The sequence below is a fragment of the Hyaena hyaena genome, unplaced genomic scaffold (genome assembly GCF_003009895.1).
Source record: "Hyaena hyaena isolate Hyena2069 unplaced genomic scaffold, ASM300989v1 scaffold_297, whole genome shotgun sequence".
In the NCBI taxonomy this organism is placed as follows: domain Eukaryota; kingdom Metazoa; phylum Chordata; class Mammalia; order Carnivora; family Hyaenidae; genus Hyaena; species Hyaena hyaena.
In genome coordinates, this window is record NW_024080929.1 from 1,741,032 (window position 1) to 1,758,245 (window position 17,214).

The 17,214-nt window shown below is 43.4% G+C and overlaps 1 protein-coding gene across 2 annotated transcripts in view; it reads left to right on the forward strand.

The window, feature by feature from the left end:
* Positions 1-1,054, forward strand: part of DCX (doublecortin) — a 112,350-nt gene extending 111,296 nt beyond the window's left edge. For both annotated transcript variants that reach the window (XM_039247427.1, XM_039247428.1), the window contains exon 6: positions 940-1,054. In XM_039247427.1, coding sequence (XP_039103358.1) covers positions 940-996 — 57 coding nt within the window. In that variant the 3' untranslated portion in view covers positions 997-1,054. The remainder of the gene's footprint in view (positions 1-939) is intronic.
* The last annotated feature ends 16,160 nt before the right edge of the window (positions 1,055-17,214 follow it).

Sequence of the window (17,214 nt, forward strand, 5' to 3'; positions counted from 1 at the left end):
ACAATGCAACTCTGCAGCCATACTCGTGAGCGTTTATTCCTGAGAAATGAAAACTTACATTCACACAAAAACCTGTATGGGAATGTTTATTGCAAGCTTTGTTTGTAATAACCCCCGTGCCCTTCAGTCGGTGAAGAGTTAACCAAACTGTGCTATAATCACACTGTGGAATACTGCTCAGCAATATAAAGGAGTGCACAGTCACTACAGCTTATATGAATCTCCGGGGAATTATGCTGAATGGGAAGTGCTGGTCCCAAAAGGTTACATATTGTATGATTCCATTTATATAATGTTCTTGGAATGACAAGACTGTAGAGATGGGAAACAGATTATTGGTCGCCAGGGAGGTTTGGAGGTAGGAGATGGGGAGGTGGGAATGTAGCTCTAAATGGGGTAGCATGACGGAGCCCTTTGACAAAGATACAGGTCTTTATCTCAGCTGTGGTGGTAGTCACACTGATATACACATGTGGTAAAATTTCATAAGACTACACCACTCCATACACACGACTGCATGGAAAATGGTCAGATATTACCATTGGGGGAAATTGAGTGAAGGATATACTGGCACAAGTATACCTCCCTGTACTTCAGCTTCCTATGAACCTATAATTAGTTCAAGATAAAAATTAGAGGGGCCCCTAGATGGCTCAGTCGGTTAAGCATCTGACTTTTGATTTCAGTTTAGGTCGTGATCTCACGGATCATGAGTTCGAGCCCTGCATCAGGCTCCACGCTGAGAGCACAGAGCCTGCTTGTGATTCTCTCTCTCTCTGCCCCTCTCCTGCTTGTTCTTTCTCTCTCTCTCTGTCTCAATAACAATTTTAAAAAATTAAAGAAAGTATTAATTAAAAAAGCAACCATGTGATTTTTCCCATTGCAGCACCTCAGATGGCAAAAAAAGGAAAGTTAACTTGGTATCTTATCTTCTTACAGGATCTGTACCTGCCTCTGTCCTTGGATGACTCAGACTCGCTTGGTGATTCCATGTAAAGGAGAAGAGAACGTTCAGAGTACAAACCCAAGCTTACTGTTACAATAGGGTACTTCTGCTCAAGTGTCCAACATGGCTACTGGTGCTTTCAAGTTTTTATGTTTTTGTTGTTGTTATTTTAAAAAACACTGTAATATGTTGGGTTTATTTTCTTGTGATTTCTCCTTTGGCCACTGATCCACAGTTAAGCAACCATAAGAGATAGATTGATAATCATCCTTTGGGGTAACTTTCCGGGGATGCAAAATGTGCTAGTCCATGACCTTTCTATTGAAAACATAGGCGCCTGTGCTATTTCTCCCCTGTGTCATGTTGCTCATACACGCGACAATCTTCCTTCTGTAGAGGGTTGTTTACATACATAGCACTTAAAATGCGTATGTGGGAAAGAAACTCATTGGCAAATCCAAGAGTGACAAACACAAGTGCCCCTTGTCTCCCTATCTCAAGAATGCTGGAGACTCCCGGGGGGGTGGCAAGGCAGCTCCCCAGCCTCGCTCTTCACTCCTGATTGAGCCTACCAGTTTGTTGTCTCACAACAATTCTGGCTGTCAAGGGGGAGAAACACCAGCAACTTGTAATTCTGACACCAGATGTTTAGGACCCCAGTGCAGGGCTAGCTAAAAAGAGACTAGGCAGCACTGAGTGAGAAACACTGTAGACATTTCAGTAGAGTTTCTAAAGCACAGTGAATTTCTTGTCAATCTCTCCAGTGGGGCACTTTGGAATCAATAAGCAATTAAGAATTGGTGGTGAGGGACTTCATATACCCGATTCCTCTAGGACACTGTCTAACATAGCAAGTTATTACACAAAACTGTACAGTATCCATCTATCTCTGTTCTATTGAATGCCTTGTAAACAGCCAACACTGAAAACACTGTGAGAATTTGTTTTCAGGTCTGACACCTTTCGGTCGCTTTTTATAGCAAGAAACCAATATCCTTTTTATAAAGCCTCATGTCTGTATTTCAGGAGCAAACTCTTCAGGCTCCCTTTTTATAAACTGGTGATTTTTCTTTTGTCTAAAAAACACATGCAGAAAATTTACCAAAAAAATGCAGAATAATAACGTAGTTTAGGAATCATGCTGTCACTGCCAAACAGAAACCTCCAGGAGGAAACAAAATGAATAGCAGAGGCCAATTCAATAGAATCAGTCTTTTGATAACTTTTTAACAGTTATGCTTACATTAATAATTTAAATGTGGACCAGACATTCTAATTATATTTTAAATGAAATGTTATGGCATATTTTAAGCAACTCTTTTTTATTGATAATCCTGATATTTCATACTGAAGACACAGAAACCTTTTGCTTGTCTTTACCGCTAGAAAGGATTTCTCTTTGCTAAGGACTGATCATTTGAAATAGTTCTCAGTCTTTGAGGTACCGGTTCATAACACTGCTTTTTGTCTGTAATCATAGCCCATAACGGCAAAGACAACTAAATTTAAGGGAAAGCCATGCATGCCAATTCTGTGTTTGCTTTTAGCAGATATGAAGATTTCCTTATTAATTTGTAATTGTTCAGATAGTTTGAGAGGGGCAGCATTCAAAGCCAAGCTGCTGTTTGGCTGGTGAATTACTCACAGTTGTTCCTCCACTTTCGCTGGAATGAGCTTGGTGTGTGTGTGTGTGTGTGTGTGTGTGCGCGCGCGCCCGTACACACATGTGCGTGCAGAAGCAGTTCCTTCATAATTAGGAGATATTACATGGATCAGTGGCAATTTGGCATTGCTGGGGTGCACTATGTAGAAGGGAACTCAGTGGTGGACGGGGTATCTCAAATGCCCTTGGACAAGCTTCATGTGTCTGTAGCTACAAGAAATAGTTTTGGTTCAAGAAAAGTCCTGATGATGGTAGTACTGATTCTGGTTACATGGGTCATTGAAGAACCCCAAATCGTGAGAATCTCTTTTTGCCCCTCTTGTTTATGTGTAGGCCTGTTAGAAACCATTAAGAAGCCCATTTTACCTACACCCTACTTCCTTCTGGAAGCTCCAGGTTTTCTTAGTGCCTCCCAGAACGATTTGTAGTTAACTGGGAAAAATTGGTACCTGGGAGCGGGGTGGGGGGGCAGTGAAGAGAGTGGTAGAAGTTCTATTTTTAATCTTCAGGCCAGACCCCCAAAGATTACACTTTCTCCAGAACTTTATTTAGCCCAGTTCCTTGAATTTAAGATGAAATGGAGGCTGAGGCAGTTAACTAACATGCTGGTAAAGACCAAGACCAGAGGAGGAATTCAGATTTCCTCCTGTCCAGGCCTGAGGCCACCTCTGTGTGCATTTCCTTGCTTGTGGCATACGTACTCAATGGGCATATTTTCTTTGGAGTGACCTTTGATCCAACAGTCTTCTATAATAAAAGTACATTTTTTCCATCTTCCTTGTAATCAATTAGAAGAGAATGTTTCTGTACTGCCACTTCAGGGGGCTTGGTATAGTTCCAAATCCAAGCCCTTAATAAGTGCATTTTAAATTGGCCCGTTTTCAAGGCAGGAAAAAAAAAACATTGGAACTGAGGGCCTTCACCCTTGTCATTCAATCCTGATTTTGCCCAATCCAATTTTACCACTGAAGTCCCATTGTGTTCTCTTCTGCACAATCAGCAAATATCAAGTCATTCAGCAAGCATCTGCCACCACTCCCCCATCCTCCCTCTCTGTTTTACACACGCGCGCACACACACGTACACACACACACACACACACACACACACAGACTCCATCTGTTGCTTGTTCCTACCTCCTGATTTTTCTCCCTTACAGAAATAGAAATAGGGACAAAGAAGGGAAAAATGTATATATGGGGGCTGGGCTGAACAACTTCATAAGTAGTATTAACTAGGGGTAAATTGAGAGAAAATTTCCTTTTCTCTTCACTGTTTTGGAAAGGATAGCCATTAGCATGACTGCTTTGTGTCCTTAAGGACTTTAGTATTTAGCTTAGATTGAATCATAGAGTTTTCTAGCTGGAAGGAACCTTAAGATCACATCATCTACTCCACGTTCCTCATTTTCAGGCCAGGAATGGAGATGCAGAGGTAAAGTAATTTCCCCAAGGTCACACAGCTGGCTAGGGGCAGGGCTGGGATTAGAACCCACATCTCCTGGCTCTTATTCCAGGGCCTTTTCCCACTGAACTGTATCGCCTTCCACCAGACTCCTGGGGATTCTTTCCCAGGGTCATGTTGCATCTTGGAGCCATATGCTCCTGCCTTGAGCTCAGTGGGAAATCCACCCAGCAACCTAATACAGCTCTTTCTCCCTGTGTTCACATGGTTCCCATCCACATGGGCTACATATGTCCCCAAAGAGAAGGAGGAATTGAGTACCAGCAGGAACAAGGAGGTCCTAGACCTCGTCCACCCAAGACAGAGGATCACTGCCCCACCTTGAGGAGCCCTCAGAACAGCCTTCTGAGCTCCTGCCCTGTCTAGTCAGAATGGAGGAAGTCTAATTTTCCCAGTTAGCTCACCTCATCTCATCTTATACTGGTTGGTCTTTGTAGGCTGAGGGAAATGTTTCTTATACCTAGAGCAGGGAAAGGAAGGAAAGAAGAGCAGAATAATAGCTTTGTCCATCCTGACTCTCTGAGATGGCTTTTCAGTATTTTTTGAATGAGTGTGCTGCTATTCATTGACAATGATTTCTTTAAAATATGGAGAAGAGGCTAGCTAGAGAAAATAACCCGATCTTGCTGTGGTTGTTTCTCATTCACCCTGTTCCCATAGCCATCCTGCCCTGATGGGGACAACTTCCAGGTAAAAGCAAGGGACATTGTAACTAAAATGTACCCTGGCTGATGTTAAACATTGGCTCCTTGTGTTTGCACTAAAATAGCAAGCTGTGTGCTCAACACGCCATACTCATCTTCTTGGGTACACTGCTTGCTCCCGTGGCCTTCCATGGCAGAAGCCAGGGCAACAAGGTCTGAACATAGGATTTTCCTTGCAGCAAGGCTCTTTCTGGGGACTAAGGGAGTATTCATTAGTTCAGTTCTAAGAGATTTCCTTCTGGGTTTACTCCCTCTTCTCAGGAAATTCTCTCTTCTTCCTGCTTCTCCTGCCCAATCAGAAGTAACCAAGGAACCTTCAAGTGGATGTAGAGTTAAGAAGAAGGAAAATAGAAGGGGTCTGAGCCCCTAGGTCCTTCTTTGAATCGCCCAGCCCAAGTCTTAAAGCATCAATTTAGTGCCTGCCGTGGACAAAATTATGTCTTTTTCTCTACACCCTTCAATACTCTGGAAGGATATGCCCTCAATCCGGCTCAGATTTGGTTTTAAATAGCTTTTCTTTTTTTAAAAACACATCTCCCTTGGACAAGGGAATAAGCATGCCCAGGTGCCCAAAATGAGCTCTAGCACACTGATGAGAGTGTTTTCAAAGACTAGCCTACTCTGAAATATCTATGGCAAGAGACATCTCCAGACTGATGCCCTGAGACAATGGGGTTTGAACAGCCTCCTTCACTACCCAAATTTTTATGGGGAATAAAAGGCACTGGAGATTTATTTTTTGAAGAAGTCCATTGAGACTTGTATAAACGGTCACTTGAATCTCCAAGGCTGAAGTCAGGCATGTGTTGCTCTCACTGCATTGAAGGGTTTGGCCCTTAGGCCTAGGCTGGTTTCATCAGTAAATTATCAGTATTTTGAAGCTCATCTGAGATGGGGGGTGGGCATTAAGAGTCCTATGTTTTGGGACCTGGAATCCAGAGAGAATAAAGTCTCAGACATTGATATGCCAGAAGTGATCTTAGACCATTTGTGTGGGAACAGAGCTGTCATACTTCTGCCTCTGCCCTAAGAAGGGGACCTCTTATGTAATGTTGTCCACTGTTCTATGAGTCCACACAGGGTTTCCTCTTCCTTATAGGTATCACATGAAGCATGGATACTGTGTTGATTCCTCATGCTTACCTTTTGGCAGGAGAGGCATCTCCAACCAATTCTCTGGCTCTTGGTGCGCAGACCCAGCCTAGTACTGTTAATATTCACTGGATTGCCCTAAAGGCTGTGATTGTGGACCAAGACAACCACGCCATTTCTTAAAAATGAATTCCCAATTTTTTTCTTCCTCTCGTTAGCATACCTGACTTCCTTAGTAGGTAAAAGGCTGGAGGTTCTTGTCACACAGCAGCCAAGACACGTGGGTGGGGGGTAAAATGCATTTCTAAACCCATAGAGTATTGATTCCAGTGGTCAACCAACTATGGGCTGAGACTGTTAGCAGCTCCTCCTAGCCCCTTCCACTTTTTCTTTTCAGAGATTAGAGAGCTTACTCTCCATCAGCCTGTCTTTCAGTATGCCTAAAGAATTTTGCCCCTCCTATCTCTTCAGGGAAAGGAGACTTTCTTTTCTGTCTTCCCCACCCTCCGCCCCAGCACTTATCTCCTTCCCCAAAGATGTAGCTTGGCCTTTACATTCAACCTCTTGGTACTGGTGTTGCTTCCTGCTTGTTTCCCATTAAGGGTCCATACAAACCTCCTTCTTTGGCCTAGGTGGCATGACACTGGCTATCACATGACAAGGCTCTTGAACCCACTTCTGACTGCCTACCTTTGTATCCTTTAGTTTTTAGGCTTCAACATCTTCTGGAATTAGATGCAATCTTGTTTTACCTTAGATGCCCTCAGGGCTGGTGGGGGGGGAGTATAAAATTCCCTTTGGGAATTAAGGCATATTCCTGCTCCTGATTAGAAGGACAGGTTAGTTGGGAGAGGCCAGATGGTACAACAGAAGTCAGAGCAAACACCTTGTAAACTAAGGCAAAAACTTGGAGGCATGGGAACTTCTTACTTCTGTGTTAATAACCTGAGGAATCAATGACTTTTGCCACTCTCTACCTCCCCTATGCATCTCTTTGTCTTTTCTTTCTCTCTCTTTTTCACTATATTTGCTCTAATTTTATGCTCAGTTGTCTCTCTTTCTACAGTACAAACACCTATCCCTTGTCCTCTGCAATCCTCCCTCTCTCGTTTGTTGTCTCCCTTTTTGTTCTTTCCTTCCTCCATGTCTAGGTATTGGGCATATCTCTCTTCTTAGTCCCGAGATTTTGCGTCAGTGATGAGAAGTTATTGCAAGACTCAACCAGCCCTGATCCCACCTCAGCCCAGTCAGAAGTATGGTGGTTGGAATCGATCTGATCCTGGTTCTTTCTTCTCCATTTTTGGTTGTGATACCCCAAAGCAGATCTTCACAAGCAGTTTCCTTACAGCTCATGTATCTTTGGGTCCTTGCCTTCCAAGCACTGTACAGAATACTCTGTGGTTCCTTTTTAGTCTGCCATTTTGTGGAGCAGTGAAGTGTGCTCAGAGAAATAATCAGCTGAACAGAAAAATCCGCCCATGGATTCATATCAGCTTAATACTATTAACTGATTTTGTTTGATTTGCTCATATTTTAAAAAGCTGCAATATAATATAATGAGAGACCACAGGTAATTTCTGCTGTCATTTGGTTTGACCAGGTGGGGATGTTGGGTGGGGGAAGCAACTTGTTTCAAGTTTTACCATGACACATTAAGCTCTCTGTAATAACCTTATGTTTTGGGATTGCCAACCACTGAATTATTTTAGCTAAATGGATAGGCAATTGGGGTTGGTTTACATGGAAAGGGTATTTAACAAACCTGTACTATAAGAAGAAACATTCACTTAATTAAAATGTATTTTTTCCTTCTGTTACTAAATTCACCTAAGCATTTACTATTGACATCAACTGTTTATATCCCTGTGCAGGCAGTCCATATAATGGTAATTAACAGGCCTAAAGAAATCAGCTTGTAGTTGCTAATTTATTCAATGGGGTGCACAGCCCCTGGGAATGTCACTGCTTGGCAATACCATATGGAGCGCCCTTTCCAATGGCTTTTCTTTCTAAGTTCTCTTAAAGGGATTTGAGCAAATAAGTTATACCAAAACATCTCCAATGTATGGTCCTGTAATATATTGCAGCTTGAAGCCAATGATCCTTTATGACCTGTACACAACTAATGCATGTTTTGATTGAAGTTTGCATTTCTCATGTGTGGTAAATTCTTTAAAAAAAAGTTTTGGGTCACCTTTTTGTGCCATTAAGCTTGTACAGAAAACACTTTTATGGCCATTTTCAAAGGGAGAAAGTTTAAAATGGAAACAGCCCACCCTTTCTGCCCTATAGCTGTAGTTAGAACTCAGTAACTGTAGCAAAACAGCTGTAATTGGTGGTTGTAGTATTAGAGGCGTTAGCTTGCTAGTGACTAGCTTTGGAGAGTAAATGCATGGTATTGTACATCACATTTCATAAATAACTCATTTTAACCTCTGAAAAGAATATATTCTTCCCTGTAGTCCTTCTTCCCTCCTCTGCCCTCTCCCTCCCGCTGCTCCCAGGTGTCTTATAGTTGTAAATAACTGATTTGGGGGCCAATAATGTTTGCCAGGTCAAGTCAGCAAAGAACAAACAGACCAAAAAAGGGAGGAAAGGCATTCCTTAACAGCCTCTCAGCAGTTATTGACCATTTCTCAAGGAGTAACATTATGATCAAAGACTCAACTTCCCTTTGCGTAAAAACTCAGTAGCAAATTGGGAATGTGTTCGGCTATTTGATTACATTGCAGGGTTGAAGAGTTCTCAGAATCACATATAATTGAAAGACAGTGGACAATGATGGCCCTTATCCCTGCAGCAGTTTTGAGGTATTTGGAGACCACAGAAGGCTCTCTCTGCTTGGCCAATGACCAATACTTATTAAGAAAAAGAAAAACAGAGAAAGACAACAGATGATTTAGGGACTTTTTAGCTGCCCCCTTAGGAATAAGTATAGCCAGAAAAGACGAGGACATGGGTTTATATGGGTTGCTGTCAGTTTCCCAGACAATGCCCAGCTTTGCTTTTAGACTGGGATGCTAAAGTAGTGTTCCAAGGAAGGCACTCTCCTTTTTGGTTTGCTGTTCCCACTTGGACTGGTAGGTTTGATGAGGCCCATGTAAACCAGCTGGAGCGGACCCTTTTCATCTCCTGTGCCTGTTAATATCCCTCTCCCTCCCTCCACAATTCCATGAGGGCTTTCTTTGGTTAGAGGACTTCAAAGTCTAGAGAAGTTCCCCATGTGTGTAACGTGTTGTGAACTGTGAATGCTGTGCACTCACGGCATTCAATCCCAGGCGGCCGAAGAGCTGCTCTTGCAATCATTTTGGCTCTCAAGCTCTGTTCTTCATTTCATTCTCATTTCTGTGTACATTTGCAAGATGTGTGTAATGCCATTTTCCAAAAATAAAATTTGATTTCAATATTTCTGGCTGACATTCTCTTTTTTTTAAGCATTGAACTGATGATCATATAACCACAAAATATCCAAGCTGGAAGAAAACTTAGACATTTTTCTGTCCAACCCCTTAATTTTATAGATGAGGAGGCTGACGATCAATGATGATAGAAACACCATCATTAACAGCAGCACATATTTACAACATATAAGATCCTGATCTCCCTTCCAGAGTGGAGCAATAATCCAATGGCCTCTTTCTATGTATAAGATGCTTTGACCAAGGTCAGCCTTTGCCATCAGAATTGGTGGTCACTCCTAGTCCTGTGTTTTTGGAAGCCCAAGAAAGACTCCATGTGGGTTCCCTAGTGATCCCTCTACCTGCAATTCCTACTTGCAAGTTCTCAGTCCTTGATGGTGCAGCTACTCTCAGGGATAGGGAACACCTTAATATCTTACTCACCTTCAAGCATAAATGACTAAATATTTTTCTCAAATAAACTTTAGTTAACAGGGAGAACACAAGGCACTGGGCTTGTGAAGAGGTTGATTGAAAGGGAGGAAGGAAAGGGTACAGAAACAGGAGACCGAAATCTTAGAGAATAGTTTGAGCAGCCTTGCAATGGGGGTCAAACCTGAAGGCAGCACCTGTCCTGTGTTTAAAGAAGAAAAGGTGACAGCATCCTGGGTATTCCTAAGGATTGAGAAGGTTAGGAATATTTCCTTTCTTCAGTATGATACTTTATCAACTAGCCCCACGCCATTACTCTGGTTGAGAAAAAAAAAGTAAATGGAGATGGGAATTCTTAGTGTTGTTAATAAAAAAAAATGTTGGCTACAATAATCAGCTTGCTCAGGTCAATCAGTCTTCCTCTTCACTACCAACAGACTCTCTTCAATGGTGATCTTTCACGGTGTCACTTTCTCCCAGCTTGGTCTATCCTGGTCTCCAGTGCAAGTAGAATCTTTCTAAAAGATCATTTTGACGTTGTCATTCCTCTGGGAATTTATGACTGTGTCTACTCTCCATCAGATCAAGTCCAACTCTTCGTTGTGGTTTTCATGAAGACATCTCTGGAGTGCCATGTTCCAGGTACCTGGCCAATTGCTGTGCTTTTAGTTTAGGAGCTCCAGTCCAAGGAAGAACAGACCCGTAAATTAATGAGTCGCGTGCCAAGGAGCAAGTTCTATGGGAACACCAATGAGAAGATAATTAATATCCTGGGACGGTGAAGGTCAGGAAAACCTCACAGAACTGGCAGCATTTGAGAACAGACTAAGAGTTCCAGGTGGGCAGGGAGTGTTTGGAGCAGAAGGAATAGCATGAGAAATGGCAGGAAAAGCAAGACCCTCTCCGAGAACTAAAAATTGCCTGAGGTGGCAAGGTTATAGGGTCCAGTATATAGGGTCCTGGGAGGAAAATACAAGTGTATAGTCTGGAATTACAGTTTGGGTGGTGTAGAGTGGTTCCCAAATGTTGATATAGCAACCAATGGCAGTCTGTAACAGAGTTTTTACCAGACTGTGGTGAAAAGAGAGAACGAAGGATAATATAATGTGGGGTGTTTTTTTTTTTTTTTCACAGAAATAAATGTACTCCATTTGAAGGAATTTTTTTGTTGTTGTTTTGAAGTCATATCCTTTTTGACTTTTTTGTTAATATGAATGTTCTTTCTCTTCTGAAATGTTGGTCCTGGTAGAGGATAGGTGTCTGTTGTTTCTAGTATGTTTGGTTTTTTAAAAAAAATTTTTAAACATTTATTTATTTTTCAGAGATAGAGAGAAAGAGCATGAGCAGGAGAGGGCAGAGAGAGAGGGAGAAAGCAGGCTCCAGGCTCTGAGCTGTCACCCCAGAGCCTGACACAGGTCTTGAACTCATGAACCGAGAGATCATGACCTGAGCCTAAGTCAGCAGCTTAACCGACTGAACCACCCAGGTGCCCCTGTATGTTTGTTTTTTAAGGTCCTAACAAGGCAAAATATAAAGTGAGTAAACCTGGGAGGAGCTCAAATCAAACCTAACTGCCTTCATTTCTTTTCTTTTTTAATTTTTATTATCTGTGATGTTTAGGACTTTGGCAGCCAATGGTTTAGACTCAAATAATGGAGAAACCAGTGGGGGCTGAGTTGTAAGAAAAAAAGATGCTTGGCATTTGAAGGAAGTTCTTTCTGTGAGCCTAAATCTTCTCTCCTGATATCCCTCCACTTCCTCCACCCTTCTTAGCTCCATCCCCCTCTTTTTTTTTTAATCTTTTTATGATTTCCTTCCTTCAATAGCTGCTGCTGAAAGCCTTCTACACTCCAGGCTCTGTGCTGAGGCCCTGTGGATACAGAGATGAAACAGGGTTTTCTGCTTCCAAGGTGCTCATATTGCAAAGCAGTACATCAGCCCCACCTAGGAACATGTCAGAAATGCAAATTCTTGGGTCCCGCCCCACATACACTGGATCAGAAATACTGGAAGTGAGGCCCAGTGATTCCTGTTTTAACAAGCCCTCCAGTGGATTCTGAGGCCCCCTCTCCTTTGAGAAACCCTGCTCTTGTGAATTTCACTTCCTTTTCTCCAGGACTCAGTGAGGACCTAAATAGTATCTATGATCTCATGGGCCATTTGAATTAGAGTTTGCATCTTGCCCAGAAGAACAGAGACTCTAGAGGCTATTAATTCTGGTAAGATCTCTGTATGTTTAGTTTTCTGATGAAAAATTGCCTTTTCAAGCTTGAGGAACATCTTGCATAGGTAAAGACATACTGAGAATGAGTCTTTGCAGCTGTTGCAAGAGTCTGGGTGGAGACATGAGAAGACCCAGAATTAAGGCCAGAACAGTGGTGGTGGAGAGAAGGCATGGGGCCAAGGTGCTGTTGATATAAAAGTGTCAGGATTTGGTGGCCCGGCTAGATACGTGGAGAAAATGTGAGAGAAGAAAAATCCTGACTTTACTTGAGTAATTCTGGCCCAGCTTCCCCTGGTCCTAGACATGGTCCTGTGCTCTGGACAGCTCAGAAGCCTCCCTCTTATCCATCTCCTTCCCTGTCTCGAGCCCTGGCTATGCAATGCTCATTCACACTTCACTCTTGCTGACAGAGTCTACCCTTTTTTTCCCTGCCCAGAAAAATACCCTCTGAATGCCCTTCCACATTCTCTCCACCTGTCTAAATCTCAGATGTAGCCAAAACCTACCAGCAACGGAACTTAAGACATATTTATAAGAAAAACAAACCCAAAATGGAGGAAAACCTGGCAACTTTTCTATCCTGAACTTTCCAGGGCAGTCCTGATCTTATGTAATTTTTTTTTTCCTTTTCCAAATAAAGGTGATTTGTTAAACATTTAACTGCGATTTCATTTTTCATCCTTTCTTAAAGATTTTATATAAATACACTCACAAATTGGAAAACATCCCTTGTCAGGAAACATATCCTCACTGAGGGTTTGGAAAATATGATTCTTTTCTGAGAGGCTTTCCCCAGGCTTCTTTGTCAACATGTCTGGCCCCCTTTGCCTCGATCCCATTGCCAGTGTTACAAGAGACACTGCCCCTCTATTTCTAATCCTCTGTTTTCAATAGTCCAAGAGGGTCTTTCAGATTGGCTGATTATATCAAGCCTGATTGCATCAAGGAGACAGTCTTGAGTAAGCAGGTAATTTCCCTTTGAACCCCGGAGACTGCTGATTTTCTCCAATCAAGACCACTTGGCTTAAATCATTGTAATCCCTCATCCTTTCCCCCCACCTGCATGGCCCTGTATGAGTTTGAAAATACTTCGCCCAGTTTAGAGACAGATAAGTCCTGGAGGTCTGCCTTATGTATCTCTATTTACTATTGCCAATAATGAACCAGTTGCATACAGAGCTGCTGAATGTCAAAGGTGGAAGGGCCCTCATAAACCACTTGTCCAATATTTCCTGAACTTCCCCAGGGATGTGAGTCAATCATGCTACCTGCTACAAATACAAGTTCTGGGACCCCATCCCAAGAAAGAGGCCAGGGAAACAATGTTTAACAGGAGCTTCAGTGATTTTTTTCATCTGGGATGTTCACAGCACTTCCAAACTTTAGGGTGGATAGGATCATTTCAAGATCTCATTAGGGGCACCTGGGTGGCTCAGTCGGTTAAGCGTCCGACTTCGGCTCAGGTAATGATCTCACGGTTCGTGGGTTCGAGCCCTGCGTCGGGCTGTGTGCTGACAGCTGGCTCAGAGCCTGGAGCCTGCTTCAGATTCTGTGTCTCCCTCTCTCTCTGACCCTCCCCTGCTCAAGCTGTCTCTCTCTCTCAGAAATAAATAAAACATTTTAACAAAAAGATCTCATTAAAATGCAGATTCCGATTTGCAAGGCATGGGGTGATGTGCAGATCCTACATTTCCAACCAGCCACCCACTAGTGCTTCATGCCCCTAGTTCGCAGACTGTATTTTAAGTAGCAAAACCTTCAGTTCATTGTTCAGAAGATGGGGAAACTAAGGCCCAGGGCAGGAAAAGAAGTTGTCCACCTTCAGATACTTGGCAGAGAGGGACTAGCACTGGGGGCTCCAGACTCCTGGGGCAGTGCTTTTTCCATATGACCAGGCTGCCCACCACCAGCAGGCACTAAAAGCAGCCCAGCTGCCATGGTACTGTTTCCAATCAAAGGCTAATTGGAAAAATGATGTTTCCTGAAAGGGGAGCAGCCCTGGCTTGTCTCAGTAATGAGTGGGCACCCTGGCAGGGTGTGGGGGAAGACAAAGGGTGGGGGAGGGGCCAGAATTTATGTCTCATTTTAATTGAAGAAATGAGCCAAGTTCCCCTTACGAGGAGCCAGAGGGTTTAAGGTCACACAATGTCCTCCTACGTCCTTCAGGAAAAGTACTAAACTAAACAACATCGAACCAACCAAGCAAACAAAAACCCATCATCTAAAGCCTCAGGAAAGGGCTATAATGGAGGCCCTGCAAGGAAGTCAAGAGAGACCAGAGGAGGGGCAGTCTGGCCTTTGGGGTAGAGTGATGAAGGCTGCTAGATATTGGAGTTAGTATAATAAAGCAGTAATGATGAAAAATGAGCTAAGAATTACCCTGCCTGGAATAAATCTTTATTTTAATGGTCCCCTTCAGGCACAGGCTTTGCTGAGGAGATGTAACCTGAGCTGAGGCTTAAAGAACAAGTTGGAGTTTGTTAGGTGATGAGGGGAGGAGGGGAGGACGGGGCATTCCAGCCAGAAAGACCAGTATGAACAAAGGCGATGAGGTGTGACCCATGTCCACTGTGTCTGGGATCAGAAAGTCCTCCAGTGAGGTGGAGGGACCTTGAGTGTGGAAAGCAGGGCTATGAGTGGTCTTCGTCCATGGGAAGGTTAAAGAGGGATTTGTTTATATATGACAAACACGCAACATGGTACGTGCTGGCCACCGTACTAGGTTCCGGTGGGTAAACAGACACGGTCCCTGACCTCCCAGAGCTCCAAGTGTAGCTAAGGAGGACAGTAATCATAGCAGTGTGTCAAGTGCTGTGACCTGAAGAAGAGCAATATGGCAGAGAAATCATACAAGTCACCCAATTCACCTTGGGGTGGGGTAGGGAGGAAGTTAGGAGAGCCTTCCCAGGAGAAGTGATATCTTCACTGAGATTTAAAGATGAGTAAAAGTTATCCAGAAGGGGGAAGAATGTTCCATGTTGGAGGAAGAGAACATGTTAAGCCCCTGAGCAAAAGTGCTGTTTGCTGAGTCACTGAAAGAAGGCCAATATGGCTGAAGCGTGGAGTGTGATGGAGGAGAGGTGGTGAGAGATGACACTAGAGGGGCAGACAGAGGCCAGACCACGTGGGGCCTGTAAGCCACATTAAGGAGTTTGAACTTCCCTCCTGAAGAGCACCCAGGGAATCATTAAAGAGTTTTAAGCAGGAGAGTGAGATGAGCAGATAAAAGTTGTGGATAGATCACTCCTGCTGCTGCCAGGAGACTGGACTGGAGGGACTCATAAGTAGGACACAAGGAGAACATGGGGGTGGGGGTAGGAGTGGCAGCCAGTGAAGTCCTGAGCCAGACGAGAGCTAATGGCAGCTTGGACAAGGGCAGGTGACAGTGTAGACTAGAAGGAGATAAAGTTGGAGAGACTCTCACGAGTCTGGACTCTACAGGCCTGGTGAAGGAGTAAGTCTGTGGTAACATGAGGGAGAAAGGTTTCAGTTCTGGCTGGGTGGAGATGGGTAGGAAGGAGAATAGGAAGAACTTTGGGCCAGAAAGCTGAGGGTCTCTGAAAGGTGTCACTGAGGGAGGGACATCTGGGGACTTCCTATCAGGCAGTTGCAGACTCCTTGAATCTAAGCTTCTTTGGGTACAGGTATACCAGAGGTCAGGCGCCAGGAAAGGGTTTTTGCTTTTGAGGCCCCTCAGTGCTGTGTGGCCTCTGCGTGGAATGGGTCCCTGCTGGGCATGCTTCCTTCTGGCTGAAGAGTCTTTGCCCAGAGGTAGGAACTGCCAATTGCTGACCTCTCCCATGGTGTGTTAGGCACCGAGATCGGAACCTCACATGCTTTAATTTTTAAACAAGACTTCACCAAACACCAGTGGGGGGCGAAGGGGTGTGGTTCTATCCTCATGCTTACAGATAGGAAACTCCCTCAGAGAGGTTAAGTGACTTGTCAACAGTCACACAGCCAGGAAGTGACAGCCTGATGATCTTTCCATTAGACCAAATTTCTTCTCAGAGAAATGTTGACACATCAAATAAACTCTACACTCAATCCTTTCATGATGGCTACCATGGAAGTAGGGTTGAAATCTGTCTCTGCCTGGGATGGCAAAGAGGTTCATTCCAAGTGGATTTGAGGTTGGCATGCTGCAATACCCAAGGCTGAAAGTACTTCAGGCTGAAAAGGCAGGTCTGACAGGCATGAAGAAAACAAGAAAGTTGTGGGGTCTTAGAGGTGGATGGTACTTAGAATACAGCATGTTTTCTCTAGAAGCAGCCTAGAGCTAATAGGGTGAAGATGGTACAGTGTATACAAATCTTGGATGCTTAGGAGCATCACCAGCAAGATTGGAACTCGAGAATACAGAGCTCAAAGGACTTAGAGGAATCATCTAAGGTAGCCCTCAACCTGTGGCATCATTCTTGCTGCCCTCTTTCTCAATTTTAGCACATGTTCCTTGTCTTAAAAATGTGGGCTGGAACATTGAATGGCACAATCAACAGAGTGAAAAGACAACATACAGCATGGGAGAAAATATTGCAAATCGTGGCTCTGAAGAAAATGATTTAAAAATGGGGAAAGGAATTGAATAGATATTTCTCCAAAGATCCACGAATGGCCAATGAACACATAAAAAAGTGCTCAACATCACTAATCAGGGAATTGCAAACCCCAAACACAATGAGACATCACCTCACACTAGTTAGGATGGCAACTCTTAAAAAAAAAAAAAAAAAAGCCAGCAAGTAACAAATGTTGATAAGGATGTGGAGAAATTGGAACACTTATGCATTGCTGAGAATGTAAAATGGTGCGGTTACTAAGGTATGCACTATGCCAGTTCCTCAGAAAATTAGAAAATAGAATTACCGTACAACCCAGCAATACCATTTATGGGTATGTACCCAAACAAACTTAAAGCGGAGTCTCAATGAGATATTTGCACACCTATGTTCATTGCAGCACTATTTACAACTGCCAAAATGTGGAACAGCCCAAGTACCCGCTGATAAATGGAGAAACAAAATGTGGTACGTACATGGAATGGAATATTATTCAGCCATAAAATAGAAGAACATTCTGGTGCATGCTACCATATGGACATACTGGCAGGACATTATGTTAAGTGAAAGGAGCCAGTCATAAAAAGGCACACATGGTATGATTCCATTTACATGAGGAATCTAAAGCCTACAAATTCATAGAAGCAAAAAGTAGGATGGTGGTTACCAGGGGCTTATGGAGTTGTTGTTTAAGGGGTGTAGAGTTTCAGTTATGTGAGATACAAAAGCTCT